At 45.4% G+C, this 16,398-nt stretch overlaps 1 protein-coding gene across 1 annotated transcript; it reads right to left on the reverse strand.

Moving 5' to 3' along the window:
• Window positions 1-7,361: 7,361 nt before the first annotated feature.
• On the reverse strand, window positions 7,362-8,352 carry LOC138265168 (vomeronasal type-2 receptor 26-like). Its single transcript, XM_069212717.1, has one exon. The coding sequence runs from the start codon at window positions 8,350-8,352 to the stop codon at window positions 7,414-7,416; it is 939 nt and encodes a 312-aa protein (XP_069068818.1). The 3' UTR covers window positions 7,362-7,413.
• Between the last annotated feature and the right edge of the window lie 8,046 nt (window positions 8,353-16,398).

The raw sequence follows: 16,398 nt of genomic DNA on the forward strand, positions 1-16,398 counted from the left end.
AAATGCAAATGATGATGCCAAATCATATGTAGAATACATCCATCTAGTGACACAGAATGTGAGCCAGAGATCAATGAGCCTGAGCAAAATCAAGGAAGCCACTCAAAGGAGAAATTTAATAACTAAGGTAGCAGATGCCTGCAATGACGTACATGGCTAAGCGTCCTCCTTGAGGTCAACAGCTGGCAAGGGACAGACCAAGAAAATCTCATGCAAATATGGAGAGTCTGTGATGAACTCTCAACAGCATCATACTGCAAGATCACCAGCTGGTGATCCCCGTGATTATACAACAGTGAGTGGCATCATTAACGCACAGAGGGAATCAACATACAGCTAAGGTGAAATCACGGCTGCGAAGAAAAGTATGGTTACTGAATGTTGAAGGGATTGTTGATGATGTAGTGTGACAATGCCCAGTTTGCCAACTCACCAGCACGCAAGAAGCTTCTGCACCCATTAAAACTGAGGAGCCTACAATGCCCCATGGTCCAAGATGAGCATGGATTTCAGGGGTTTCTCTGTTGGGAGAATCACAATGGCTCTAGTAGATGGATATTACAAGTATCCCATAGTCAATTTCCTTGATTCAACTGCATTTACCAGTCTGGCACCAGCCCTGGAGAAAGTTTTGCACTATTTGGGTTGGCCAATTAGCCAGGCAGAACCTACCACTCTAGTCAGGGCAAGGGAGTTACACACCCAAGATAACCCCTGCTCACCCCCTTGGTAGCTTGGCAAGAGCAGTCAGGCCTATCCCAGATGCAATGTGCGAAGCGTTTGCACAACATACACAACACACGTGATGCACTATCCCCACCACAAAGGAAACACAACACCACGTTATAAAAATAAACTGTAATGTACGCAACATGATTATTAGACCAAACACAACATGTCAGTAATGCTTTGCTACCCAAGCAGTTGTCAGAACGTTACATAATAGTTACCCTGCAGAAACCAGCAGTAGTCATACATAACACACGTTACTTATTATTCTGCAACATAAGCTGTAGTCAGGAATCACATCACTAAGGAAATGCACTTGAAAATATCATAAATGCCCATACCAGAAACATTATAAAACATATGGCAAGTAGTAAAAACATATCAGCATAGAATGTGCTTAAAAGGAACATCAGCATATATATATGGCACATCATCAAAAGAGACAGCAAAACATATTACTCAATAATGTCCATACTAGGAACATTTGAAATCATATGTCCATTCATCCAAAGTACCTGTTCATTGATGGTGAGGCACCTCTAGGGCCATGAAGAACAAAACCGGAGCCCCCAGCGCTCCTCCACGCCAAACGGGAGCCTTGTGGTAATTTGGGGGGTGGGGATAACACGCACCCCCTCCTGCTTTTATATCAGGCCCCTCTTGGGGCCGGCAATCTCTGGGCCCCCCTTCAGAGGGGGGCCAAAGCCAGCAACAACTATTTGGGGACACAAGGGGGAAACCTTGTGGTGCAGGAGGCCCCCAGCGTGGTTTCTGCCCCACCTGTGGTCTTCGGAAATGCAATTAGGGCTCCAATGGGGCAGGGGTAACCTCCGATGAGGCTTCCTTTCTTGCCCGTCTCTTTCCTGACCATCCAAGAGCCCACCCGGGCCACAGCGGAGGGCAGGCACCAGAGTTGGTGCTTGCTTGTGTCCTGGGGACACAGTAGGAGCGCCCTTTCTTCACTCAAGGGTGCCCCCGGGATCCCAGGGCAAGCACGTCTCCGGGGCACTTGACAAAAACAGCCCGCCCAGGCGGCGATTTTGGGAAATCGGAAAAGCACTAACCAGTGTGCAATGCCCGGGTCACGGAGGTGAGTTTCCTGGCGGCAAAGCAAACCAAAGGAAAAGCGCTTCCAAGGTGCGTCAAGATAACTGAACAGAGTGCTCTCTATCTGCTTTAGCGGATGGTTACAGAGGTCCAGGGCCATGGCACCCATCCCCTGTGGGCCCAGCAGCAGGCCAGCACAAGGTGAGTGCAGGCAGTTGACAGTTCTTCCACGTGACCAAGCAGGTCACAGGTCTGCAGAGCTGCAGCAGTCCCAGGCGGTTCCTAGTGAGTCCCTCCAGCAGCATTTTCTGTCCAGTTACAGGTAAGTTTCTGTTCCAAAGTGTCACCAAATTGTGGGGAAAAATCCCCTGTACTTATACTCAGTAGTGCAGTGTGTTAACAAAGAAGGGAAGAGGAGGTTCCAACCGGTTAAAACTGGGTCTGGGAGTGCCCCTTCTCTCCTCCATTACAGGCTTCAAACATCAGTTGGGAGTAAACAACCTTTTTGTGTGAGGTCAGGGCACAGCCTTCACAGATGCATGTGTGCCCCGCCTCCCCCTTCTCTCTGCCCAGGAAGACTATTCAAAATGCAGATGCACCTCTGTGACACCTCCACCCTCCTGGTGTACAGGCTGTCTGAAAAATATGCACAAAGCCTAACTGTCTCTCTCCCCACACATGGATTGGAGTCAAGCTGCAAACCACCAGAGTCATAAGCACAGAGAAATGCTCACTTTCTAGAAGTGGCATTTCTGCAATAGTAATAAAACATCCACTTACACCAGTAAGCAGTATTTCTCACTACCATTAGAACCATACCAAACATGCCTATGCTACCCCTCATAAATTAGACAAAAACCCCTAGAAATAAGGCAGGGCCTTTCCAATGCAATCCTATGAGAAGGCAGCAATCACAGAAGTGAGAAACCAAATAGGCTGTTTGTCACCACCAGGACAGGCCACACAACCAGGCACATGTCCTGCATTCTACATGCATAGCATCCTGCCCAAAGAGCTAGCTAGGGCCTACCTTAGGGGAGACGTACATGTAGTAAAAGGGGAGTTCTGGCCTGGCAGAAAACTGCGCACACAGACCCTGTGCTAGCAGGCCTGAGACAGGTTTGAAAGGCTACTTCAGTGGGTGGCGCAAGCAACGCTGCAGGCCCACTAGTAGCATTTATTTTACAGGCCCTGGGTATAGAGATGCTACTGTACAAGGGACTTACAGGTACATTAAGGCCCATATTTATACTTTTTGACGCAAAACTGCGCTAACGCAGTTTTGCGTCAAAAAAATAAGCGCCGGCTAACGCCATTCTGAAGCGTCATGCGGGCACCGTATTTATTGAATGACGTTAGCCGGCGTTAGCCGCCGGCGCCGTCTGGTGTGCGTTAAAAAAAACGACGTACACCAGGCAGCGCCGGCGTAGGGGAAAATGGAGCTTGGGCGTCAAGAAATGGGGCAAGTCAGGTTGAGGCAATTTTTTCGCCTCAACCCGATTTGCGCCATTTTTTTTCACTCCCAACCCCCATAGAAATTACTCCTGTCTTAGCAAAGACAGGAGTCATGCCCCCTTGCCCAATGGCCATGCCCAGGGGACTTCTGTCCCCTGGGCATGGTCATTCGGCATAGTGGCATGTAGGGGGGCACAAATCAGGCCCCCCTATGCCACACACAAAAAAAAAAAACACTTACCTGAACTTACCTTAATGTCCCTGGGACGGGTCCCTCCAGCCTTGGGTGTCCTCCTGGGGTGGGCAAGGGTGACAGGGGGTGTCCCTGGGGGCATGGGAGGGCACCTCTGGGCTCCTTCAGAGCCCACAGGTCCCTTAACGCCTGCCTTTTGCAGGCGCTAAAAAACGGCGCAAAAGCGGGCGTACGTCTTTTTTTTTGACCCGCCCACTCCCGGGCGTGAATTTTGCCCGGGAGTATAAATCCGACGCACATACCTCGGAGTCAATTTTTTAGACGTGAACTCCTACCTTGCATCTCATTAACGCAAAGTAGGTGTCCACGCTAAAAAATGACACAAACTCCATGGACTTTGGCGCTAGACGCGTCTAACGCCAAAGTATAAATATGGAGTTAGTTTTGCGTCGAAATTGCATCAAAAAAACGACGCAATTCTGGCGCAAACGGAGTATAAATATGCCCCTAAATATGTTAATTAGGTATAATCCAATCATACCAACTTTAGGAGGGAGAGCACCTGCACTTTAGCTCTTATCAGCAGTGATAAAGTGCTCAGAGTCCTAAAGCTAGCAGCGAGAGGTCAGAAAAAATAGGAGGAAGGAGGCAAAAAGTCAGGGGATGAACCTGCCAAAAGGGCCAGATCCAACAACAACGAATATTGAAAAAAGACAGGCAGTCATACAACACATTGCACAAGGTGGCAAAATGATACTTAGAGACCAAAGGCCAGGGTGGAAGTGCCGAACACCATTTGAACCCAGAGTTTGGAGAGTAGTCAAAGAGGAAGGAATGATGGTAATTGACTGCAGGGGAAAGGAAACTGTCACAAGGAATATTTACTGGTTGTGCAAAGTGATGACACCTGAGTCCCGAGCTCAAGAAGAGACTGAACAAAGTGTGATAATGGACAGCTTCTCTATGGGGGGGAACTACAACAAACCTTCAATAGAAGACTCCCCGTGAAAGGATCTTGGGAGAGAACCCAGGAATAAAGACTGTCTCACTGAGACAAGCGGGGAACAAAAGGTTGACCGGTCACATCACCCGCAATATGTCCTGAGACCTAATATGTGTCAGTAACTAAAAGATTATGAGCCTCATTACGACCCTGGCGGCCGGCGGTAAGCTGGCGGTAACACCGCCAACAGGCTGGCAGGGTTCCGCCAGCTATTATGACCATGGAGCAATAGCCACGGCCATACCGCCGGCCCCTCCACTATACTGCCAGGCTTTTGTCTGGCAGTCATAATCCCCAGGGCAGCTGTGCAAGCACTACTGCCCTGGGGATTATGATTCCCCGACCGCCAGCCTGGCGCAAAGCTGCTTTGGTGTCTCAGATCTTGTCAATATTCACTGATTTATCCGGGGTCCATTGAGGTAGTTTTGTTCTAATGGCTGTCCCGAATAGCAAGGCGGTTGGACTCTCACATTTTGTGTAGTGAGGAGTTGATAGATAGGCCCGGAGGACCTGACACATGGCTTGGTTCAGATCAATTCCTTCCATGGATGGTCGCTGAATGACCCTCATGAGGATCCCCTTGAATCGTTCAAATACACGATTGGCTGTGGGCCAGTGTGGTGTACTCTTTTGGTGTTTGAACTCTTTGCTGTTATACGGCGCTCCATTGTCAGATTTGTGGATTTTGGGGATGCACCACGTTGCAAAGCTGTCATCAAGTTGTTCTGTGACTTTGTCATAAGTTGTCATGGGTTGTCAAAAGTAGATCTTCCACAAAAGAAATACATGACTATTGTCTATGACTTTCATGAGAAGGTGTCCATTTCCTAGCTGCCCAAACTCTGTCCTAGGCAAGGGCAGGAAGATTAGACATTGCCATTGGATGCTGCGTCACGTTGGGAGACAAACAATTGCAAATGTGGCATGCCTTCAGCCTGTTCTTGACTCACTCATCTAACGAAGGGAGCCACTTTTGATCTCTTAATGCTCGTTTGGTGGCTATAACCCAAGGGTGTCCTTCATGAGCCAGCGTGCTGACCCACTGTCTTATGCTTCCAGGTATGAACATTCTCGAGCCTCATAGTATTATTCCTCATCCTGTATGTTTTTGAACTTTTGGAATCAACATCATTGGCAAGGGGTAGGATACTTTTCTTCTATGATTGCTTGGTAATCAGTTCTTTGATTATGGTGATGTCTTTATCAGCATTTGTGGCAGCAATAATTTGATCCAGAGGTAGAGCCGCTGGGGTGCTGGATTTCACAACGAAGTTGAGGTAAATTTCAGCTGTCTTGGATGTCAAACAGTGATGATTCAGCAGCACTTGTGAAAACCAGTGTGCTGGGTTTTGATCCTCCCCCGGTTTGTGCACAATCTCATAGTCATATTATTGTAGTCTTAACCCCCACCTTTTAATGTGAGGGGGTATTTTATCCTTTGGGTTTCCAAAAATTCAAGCAGTGCTGTGTGATCTGTGATGATTGTAAATCATTTTCTGTGAAGGAATACATTAAAATGTCTGCATGCCCACACTACAACTAGAATCTCCTTCTCTGGCTGAGAGTAAGCATCTGTATCAGACAGGCTACGACTGGCATAGGCCATGAGTCTCTTAGCATTTGGATGGCCATTGTGTTGAGAAATAATTGACCCTAGTCCTACCGGGCTCACATCAACAGTTATTTTGGTATGTAACTTGGTCAACTTAGTCCATTTCTGTTGCATTCTCAATTGCAAGTTTAATGTCTTTGAAACTCTGGTCTCAGTCCAGAGATCACTGAAATGGTACATTTTACTTTGTCAAGTCTCTCAATAGGACACTCACTGTAGCAAAATTGCATACGTATCTTGAGCAATAACTGGTCATGTCTAGAAAGGTTTGCATCATGGTAGAATCTTGGGAGGAGGGCAAGTAGATGACAGTGCTTGAATCTTGTTTGGGCCTGGAGAGGTTCACCTATCAGAAAATACATGTCCAAAACATTTGAGTTTGGTTTTGTGAAACTCACACGTTTCGGCATTTGGAGTGAAAGCTGCTTCAGCAAATAGATGGTAAACTTGGGTAAGGGCTTTATCATGTTTTTTTTTGTGTTCTCCCAAAAACCAGTATGTCATCACATTCTTACATGGCCCTGCGACTCGCTATTATGATGAGACGCCCTTGGCACACTCCTTCGTATAGCGACTCACAATTCTTATTTTGCAAGTCGATAACATATTACTGACTTGCAAAATAGGGATGGTACATGGCCAGAAGCCTTTTACCTGTCGCAAACTGCCCGATGGTCTGTTTGTGACTGGCAAAACTTCTTCATACACCTGGCCCCCGTCCTTTCTTTCCTGAGGCTAATATAAGCTGTTTTTCAATGTAGGTTAGTTTGTAGTGGAGCCTCCAGGTCAGTGCCTGAAAAGCCCCAGACCTAGATCTCCAACCCCTACATGGGTGCTACTTGCTGCTCACAGCTAAATCGTGCTTTTCAGTGGCTTGGATCTATGGGCCTAGCAATATATAGTTTCTAGAGTGTGATGGCATGCATTTCCAGGCACCACAAATCCCAATTTGAGGTCTGTGTATGGGAAAGGAGCATCTACTCTTCTCTATGTCATTTACTTCCTCTACTCTGCCTTCCAGGATTGATTCTCCCAAAAGGGCTTGTACCCACTGTGCTTACTGTATCCTGCCTTCTAACGTCCACATTGAAGAATAACAGTAGTTACACAGTGGTGAAGGTTGTTATCTTGGAAGATGTTTAATAAATAGACATTTTCAATTGTTTTGACTTTGCATATACTGTTTGAAATCAAACTTCAATACTGGTCCTGCTACACTAAGCATTTTGCTCTGAACTACCATCACAGTATGAGTTCTTGTTATTAAGGTAAGATCACTCCATCACAATGTTCATTTGTGTGTTTTTTCAAACGATGTTTAACAATGGTGGAAATGTACATGACTTCTCTTGTCCCTTGAAAAGAAAAATACACTCATTTTATTTTATCTTTGATATGTTTCTTATTAAGTAAATAACTTTTTGTATTGCACTCGGGCCTTAGGAGGATAATGTTAACTTTAGGAAAAAATATACAAGCCATTAGGCCAGAATTTGAAGCAAGGATCGCAAAGACCTCTACCGCTACCATGTATTTTCCATCTGTGCTGAGATAGGCCGGGATAAAGGAGACCCACACACTTACAAACACAAGCAGACTGAAAGTAATGTACTTGGCTTCATTAAAGCTGTCTGGTAATTTCCTGGCGAAGAAAGCCACTATGAAACTTACACATGCCAGCAGTCCCATGTATCCCAACATGCAGTAGAAAAGTGCTACTGATCCATCAAAACACTGTATGATTAGTTTCTTTGATATTGAAGTGTTAATGCCATAATGAGGAGTCTTTGTTAATACCCATATAGCACATATGATTAGTTGAACAGTGAAACAACAGAAAACAATGTAGAAAGGTGCCCTGGGTCCAGTCCAGTTTCTCCACTGGCTGGTAGGGTTGGTGGCATTAAATGCAACAATGACTATTATTGTTTTGGCTAAAATACAGGACACGCTGAATGAGAACAGGAGCCCAAATGCCATCTTCCGAAACATGCATGTCCATTTCATGGGCCGTCCGATGAACATGTAAGAACAGAGGAAACATAACATGAGAGAAACAAGAAGAAGGTAACTCAGATCCCGGTTGTTGGCTTTGATGATTGCAGTGTCTCGGTATTTGCAAAAGATCCCTAAAATTACAATGTTCAACAAAGACAAAACTGTTGAAATAGACGCAAGAGTAGCTCCAAGGGGCTCACCATAGGACAAGAACTCAATAGATCTGGGAACACAGGAATCTCTTCTTTCATTGGACCACTGATCTTCTTGACATTGTATGCAAACTGCAGCATCTATGCATAAAAAAACACACATTTGGTTTAATATTTTGCTTATAAAGTGCATGTGTTTCACATTAAAATGTTCTCTGTATCACCCAGATCTTCAAAAAGGCAAATATTAAAATGGGATTTTGTCAGGCTGCTGGAAATCACTGATGATGTGACTAGTGTTAAGACCAGCACAACCATAGCAGGGCGTGTGGTATGAAGAAAAAATGACAGAAAACGTCCTAGTGCTGTTTGGCATGAAGCTGGCCCGGAAGCTGTCAGGTCAAATGCAGTGACTCAGCGATTAAGTGTAAGCCACAGTGTAAGATACATGTAAGCACTATACATCAGTGGTGGCTGCTGCCAAGGAGAGCCGGTGGGGCGGTTCGCGGAGTGGTGGGTGGCAGGGGACGAATAATAAAGAAAAAAATAAAACACGTACTTTTGCTGCCGGACACCACCTTGGTTCTCCTACCAACTCGGTGCTTCTCTGCTCCCCTTCCTATCCAATCCAGAATCTTCTCTAATGCTGTTACACAGCGTGATAGATGCTCTGAGATTGGCCAGAGCAGGCTTGAAATGCTGCTCAGGGAGGGAGTGGGAGCCTGCACTTGGTCTCCACCCAGCTGTAAAATACAGGTCAGGTGGAGATTTCTAAGTGTGCATGCCGGTTTGGCCAGCTTCGGAGCGCACCACCACTACTCCTCCTCCCTGGTGACCTGGGGTTTGCTGGCCCCACCCCACCCTCCCTTTCATCAGTGGGGTGACGCTACTCCTCCATAACGGAGGGGCCGCACCTGCCATACATTAGTTGAAACTTGGAAAATTGTAACAGCTTATTTAGAAAGGGCTGTTCATTTTTAAATATATTTGACTAATACAGTAAAATTGACCTTCAATATGAGGGCTGAAGTTCTCCTAAATCATTTGATGTGAAAATACAATAAAGGAAAACAAACTAGAGAATATTTCCTGGGTCTTTTAAAGGAAATAGTCTAATTAGTTTGAACAAATAAAAGCATAGAGCAAAGAACTGTCATTTTAGTGAAATAAAATGCATACATCTATCATGTTTGCTGCATGTGTATTGTCATTTATCTGTCTCGCCTGACACTTCAATTGCAGTTTTCCATAGGTCCTAGCAGCTTCTTTTCTATTGCAACCCTTCTAAAGGCTAGTGGTGGACATACCAAATGCTGTTAAACACACCAGTGCAGCCTATAAAAAAGTAAAGCTGTAGGACTAATATACCTCTGCACATTATGTGACCATAAAACAGTATCTTAAAATAAAGCAATGAATTGCTATGTACTGCCTTCTACGCCACCTCTAACACACACACTCCAGAAGCGAAACAGCTTCAGGTTTAGAAGTCTCTGCTAAAAGTAAGTATGGCTCAAAAATCTTAGGTCTAAGTGCCATATGTAAGAAATTCAATTTTTGCATTTCCTAAATAGCGAACCCTAAGAAATTGCTACTTAGGAAATGCAAAATGGAATGTAGAAAAATAGAGATTTCCTATGAATCTCTGTCAGGAATTCGCTATTTAGGAAATGCTACACTATTCGTTCCTATGGACTGAAAGGCCAATAGGTACGAATGGTTTTGCATTTCCAAATTTGTGATTTCCTTAAAGGAAATTACAAATTAGGAAATGCAAAAGCAAGGGTGCCTATGGACCTACAGCACCCCCCAAAAAATTGGTACAAATGTAAAGCTCAGCATTTTTTTAAATTACACATGGTAACCATCAATTTGCAGTCGATGGTAATAGCGTTTCCTAAATGCCCATTTTGCATTTTTTGTACATGTGCTAATGAAATCACAAATAGGAACTTCCTATTTGTGATTCCCTATTTGAGGAATCGTGAATAGCAAAACTCTGTAGAAATCACATTTTGCGATTCCCTATCTGCCTTTGTACATATGAAAAAGCAATTTACCATTTCTTAACAGACCAAAAGTGTGATTTGGTCGGTTAGGAAATGCTATATCCTTCCATACAAATGCCTCCAAATCATTGGGCCAGACGCTTTGAATGCTTAAAATGGCTCCCAAAATCATGGGCTTTGTGTCCACAGAGCCGCATGCAAAACTTGTAATGGGACACTGTGAGTAGAAAACATCTTTTAAAATCTATGCCAGGATCGGAGGCTTCGGACTATACGTCTCTTGCTTTACTTGACTTACTTGACTTAAACAACAGCCAATCAGAAACAATACACTTAAAACTACATATCCCATGACCCTCTGTCTCCTCCAGTCATAGACATCAAATTCTATGTCAGGACCAGAGGCTCAGATTATGCTTCTCTTTCCATGCTTAATTTTAAACAGCAGCCAATGAAAATCATGAAAAGTAAAAAACTACATGACCCAACATTAGTCATATCACGTAATAAACCATAGGGGAGGAAGCCTATAAAGTGTTGCATCACACCCAGCCACTCCTCTTTCTTTGCTGCTTCACAGCCAGATAAGTGTGATTTCATTTTGCTTACTGTATTTATTTATTTAAATGTGTTGGAGCGGGTTTTTCCCCTCCTTATAAACGCCCTTAGAGCGTTTATTCATTAGTGGAGTGGGAGTAAGGGAGCGAGGACTCGCGCGCTCCGTGCAGTCCTTCATGCCGGTGAGGTTTCTTTCTTTCATCCCTTTCAATTGTATGGTTTATGACCCGTGCTCAGCGTGAGCGCGTTTTATGGTCTACGTTTTTCCACTTCTGCCAGCTTCACCGCGCGTATACATCGATGCGCGTGTGAAACTTGCCTTTTCCCTTGAGCCTTGTCACCCGGGCCGCTCCTCAAGCCCTTCTCTCATCTCCCGAGCCCTTTATTATTTTACGCTCGTTTCAGAGCGTTTAATTGTGCTTTAGCGCCGCGCTCGCTCGGAGCGCCTCTCCGTGTTTTTCCTCATCCCAGAAAGTCAAATCATAGCGCTCGTACCGGAGCGCGCCCCTCTCCATTCGGCAATTTCCACCGCGAGGGCTTTATTGAGGCGCTGCCTCGGATATTCCAAACGATTCAACGATATTAACCCCTCGTGTGAGGGAACTTTATTAGAGGCTCTGCCTCTGGAATTTCAAAGCGTTTTTCAATGCCTTAAGACCCTCATTTGAGATTCTTTCACCGGCTCAGCTCCCACCTACGCCCCAATGCTTGGACATTGGGGTTGAAACAATTCCACTGCAGGCTGGGCCTGGCGTAAGGTTTTTTTTAACCCCTTCAGGACATCTCCATCCACATCTTAAAAGATTTAAATTTTGTCACTACTGTCCTGATTGTTTATCTTATTATTTTATTGGTTATACTGCTCCTTTGGAGATCACTTCTACTGTATTCAGTATGGCTGGCTATGATGACCAAGCCGAAGAATTATATTATATGGATGATACTACTGGCTCTTTTGACCAGGACTTAGTGTATGCTCTGGACGCAGGTGTGCGTCACTCAGTTAAGCAGGCCTTGGCTCAGGCCATTCAGCCCATCAAGCATCATCTATTGGGATTGGTAGATCAACAGGCTTGGGCAGCTAGTGAGCGCCTCTACCATGGGGGAGCCCCACTTTGCGGTAAACCCGCAACCTGAGAAACAACTTTCTAACCCGCATGCTGCGGATTTCCAAACACTTATAAGGAATATGGCAAGAGAGCATGATAACAATGCGGGATCACAAAAGAAGGGTGTGGATGTTCCAGCCTCTTCTGCTTCTTCCTCGGAACATTCCTCTGAGCAAGAGGACGCTCCTCCTCGTAAACGCAAGAAGAAAGTTCATCACCAGGAGGCTCCTACCCCTAAGGTGTTGACTTTCGAACCAGAGGACATCGTGCACCCCAGATCTTCTCTGTGGTTACCACCCCCTAGGTGGCGGATTATGTAGAAGCCCATATTAGGCACGGATTTGATAAAGACATTCGTTCTAGATTAAGATATGAGTGTCCCAGACCTGATTTTCCATCTAAGGTTACCAAGACTCCAGAGTTGGATCCTACCCTAGTGACTTTTCTCAAAAAATCCGCTAAGGATCCTAAGAAGGGTATCGATCGCGCCTGGCGTGGATGCCAGGATAAACTTTTAGACATTTCAGGACCTCTAACTAAGAATTAGCCTTTCAAGCCAAGGAATCGGGTGATCCTATTAACCCAGATATTCTGGTGGGCTGGGCTCAACGAGCTCTATGTTTCTTGGGCAATGCTAATTGCGCCATCTCATCCGAACGAAGCAGATCTGTTTTGATGAAGTTAGATCCCAAACTGGCGGACCTCGCTGCATCAGAATCAGGCCCCGAGGCCCAGTGTTTACTTTTTGGCTCACCCTTCATGAAGGAACTTTCTAAGTTCGTATCCATCTACTCCAGTCTGGACAAGGCACAAGGATCCATTCAGAGAGTGCTACGTCCACTTTTTCGACGGGCTGGACGCTACAGGGGGCGTGCCTTCAGCCGTTTCAATCAACAAGGCCCCTATCGTGGAGCTTTCCAACAAGGAAGAGGTGGTTATCTGAGCTACGACTCTTCCTCGTCCACCTTCTACCCGTCAAGACCTAGATACGGTTGAGGCAGATTCCGCAGAGGGAGATCCAAAGGTCAACAATCTTTCTCCCAGGAATCGGGAGCCACAGGTGAGCTTGGTTTTGAGTTCAGAAGTGATTTTGGGGGGCAGAACTTAGAAGTTTTTAAAGAATTGGCTTCTAATCTCTTCAGATGTTTGGGTCCTAGAGACCGTACAGGGGTTCAAGCTGGAGTTTTACGAGTCCCCTTATCAGTTATGCCTCCCCAATCAGGGATATTTTTCCCTTCAAGAACACAATCTTATTTCCGCAGAAATTTCAGCTCTGCTCAAGAAGGGTGCCGTTATCAGAGTTCCCCATCACCCATCAGGTTTTGTCAGTCCAGTGTTTCTGGTAGACAAGAAGGGTGGCGGCTCGTGCCTAGTTCTAAACTTAAAGGATTTCAACGTTTTTTTGCTATATCGTCATTTCAAAATGGAAGGGATCCATTTGCTAAGAGATGTTCTCCAAGAGGGAGACTGGTTAGTCCGCTTAGATCTGAAGGACGCTTACTTGACCATTCCTATTTTTCCTCCACATCGGAGGTTCCTTCAGTTCTGTTGGGAGACCGATTATTACGAGAACAAGGTTCTCCCCTTTGGTCTGTCCTCCGCCCCTTGGTGCTTCACAAAGGTGATGCGTCCAGTAGTGAAATTCCTTCGATCCCAAGGGGTCAGGTTAATAGTGTACCTAGACGACATCCTAATCATGGCCCAGGATCGGGTCATTCTGCTAGATCATCTCGAATGGTCAGTGTCCCTTCTTCAGAGTCTGGGGTTTATAATCAATGCTCAAAAATCCGTTCTAGTCCCCTCTCATCAGATAGACTTTCTGGGGTTCCAGATAGACTCGTTACAGTCTCTTCTGATTCTTCCCTCCGGGAAGATTCGATCAATCAAGAAAGAATTGAAGTGTCTATTATCCAAACAAACTGTTTCCCTGAGAGCAATTGCTCGCATGGTGGGCCTGCTTTCTTCTTCGATTCAGGCGATTTTCCCGGGGCCTTTGCATTACCGAGCCCTTCAACGTTTGAAGATCTCTCATCTTCAGAAGGGACTCCGTTATGCAGATCGGATTCCCCTGTCAGAGGAGGCCCGTACAGAGATGCATTGGTGGCTCGACCACATGGAAGCCTGGAACGGCAGAGCCATATTCAGCTCTCTCCCGGATGTAGTGATAGAGTCCGACGCCAGTCGGTGGGGCTGGGGAGCCCGGTGCGGCTCAGTGTCCACGGGGGGCAGATGGTCCAACTCGGAGTTGAGTCTCCACATAAATTGTTTAGAACTTCTAGCAGGTTCTTTTGCAATAAAGAGTCTTTCGCCTGTCAAAACGAATTGTTGCATTCTACTTCGCATGGACAATATCTCGGCAGTGAGATATGTCAACAAGTTGGGGGGAACTCGTTCCCGCATGCTGGCGGAAATAGCCAAGGATTTATGGCACTTTTGCCTTCAGCATAGGATTTTAGTAGTGGCAGAGTACCTCCCTGGGGCCAGCAACTTGGTGGCCGATTGGAACTCTCGTCACCTGAGAGACTTCAGCGATTGGAGGTTACATCTCAGAGTTTTCCGAACTCTCTCTGCGAGGTGGGGTCCCTTCTCGATCGATCTGTTTGCATCTCACCTCAATCGGCAGATGAAACGTTTTTACAGCTGGAGACCAGATCCGGAGGCATCAAGGACGGATGCGTTTCTGCAGGACTGGTCTCTGGAACTGGGTTATGCTCTTCCTCCCTTCCTAATGATTCCCAGAGTGTTGGCCCAGGTCAGACGTCAGCAGGCGAAGTTAGTCCTGGTGACGCCCCTTTGGAGATCGCAAGCTTAGTTCCCAGTAGCAATGGAACTGAGTTGCGATCATCCAATACTCCTTCCCTTCCGGGAGAATCTCCTCCAGGACCCTCAGAGTTTGTTGCATCCATTGATCCTGTCGGTCAAGCTATCCCTGATGGCTTGGCGTCTTTCAGGGAAAGATGGGACATCCCAGGACTTTCGCAAGAGTCTTCCGACTTCATTGCGGGTTCCTGGTCCTCCAGTACTCACAAGAGATACGCTTCGGCGTGGAAGCGGTGGAGTTCTTGGTGTAGTTCTAGGAATGCAGATCCTTCTTCAGCAGGTAGCTGTCTGGTCCTGTATTTCCTATTCTCTCTAGCAGCGTCAGGTCTAGCATACTGTTCTATTAATAATTATAGATCCGCTATTTCAGCAGGGCATTTACCAGTGTAGAGTAAACCCATCGGGGAGTCTCCTATTGTGTGTAAATTAATGAGGGGTATCAAGTTAGCTAATCGTCCTCGGCCCCGTTATTCGTCCCTTTGGGATGTTAACATTGTTCTTCGTTTTTTAGAGTCCTGGCCTGCTAATGGATTTTTGTCTAGGAAACAATTATCAGCTAAACTCACCATGTTGTTGTGTTTGATATCTTGTAAGAGAGTATCAGATGTTAGAGCACTGGATTTGGCTGGTAGAGTGTTTTCTCCGGAAGGAGTCTCTTTCTCCATTTCGCGTAGAACTAAATGCAACCTGAAGTCAGTGTCTTATCCCTGTTTTGTTGACAACCCCAAGCTCTGTGTAGTGAAATGTCTTAAAGCTTACGAGGTGAGTACAGAAGAATTTCGTTCTGATATGGGGGGGTCAATTATTAATTTCCTTAGTTAAACCATATCATCCTGTTTCCTCAGCCACTCTCGCTAGGTGGATGCGTTGGTTGCTGAGTGAAGCAGGTATTGATGTTTCTAAGTTTGGTGCGCATTCTGCCAGAGGAGCTATGGCATCGAAGTCTTTGGACTTGGGTTCTCGTTTGGAGGACATTTTAAAGGCAGCAGACTGGTCTTCGCCTTCGACTTTTAAAACTTTTTATTATAAACCTATTGTTGACATAGCATCTGTGGTGGTGAATCAGCTTTGAACAAGCATAATTTGAGCCTCCAGTCCTGACATAGAATAAAAGAAATTCTAGCATTCGCGCTAAGAATTTTTCAATTCTATTAAGGACACGGAGGCGAGGATTATCCCGCTGCACTGTATATATATGTTTTGTAAAGTTTCATGTTATTTTATTGATTTTAAGTGCAAGTTACTGTACTTCAGTGCTATCCCACCCTTTTGGATAATTGATATAAGTATTTCTCTTGTTATTCAGTTTTTATGGCCTGGATTTTTTCATTTTTTCCTAGGAAATGATGAGAAGTAGTACGGACTGGAGCGATGTCGCCTTCTTCTAGTCAAGTGGGATGCCAGTTTATCTGTCTTCATGATTTTCGTTTACAAGTTTATGTTAAGACTTTGACTTTTCTGTTGCGAATTTTGGACAAAGAAAGAGGAGTGGCTGGGTGTGATGCAACACTTTATAGGCTTCCTCCTCTATGGTTTATCACGTGATATGACTAATGCTGGGTCATGTAGTTTTTTACTTTCCATGATTTTCATTGGCTGCAGTTTAAAATAAAGCATGGAAAGAGAAGCATAATCCTCGCCTACGTGTCCTTAATAGAATTGAAAAATTCTTAGCGCGAATGCTAGAATTGTTTTTATCCCCTATAAATACTG

The sequence above is a fragment of the Pleurodeles waltl genome, chromosome 11 (genome assembly GCF_031143425.1).
Source record: "Pleurodeles waltl isolate 20211129_DDA chromosome 11, aPleWal1.hap1.20221129, whole genome shotgun sequence".
NCBI lineage: Eukaryota > Metazoa > Chordata > Amphibia > Caudata > Salamandridae > Pleurodeles > Pleurodeles waltl.

Bases quoted from the DNA above. Each gene is read 5' to 3' on its own strand.
- LOC138265168 (XM_069212717.1), bottom strand. From the start codon at position 8,352: ATGTGTGTTTTTTTATGCATAGATGCTGCAGTTTGCATACAATGTCAA.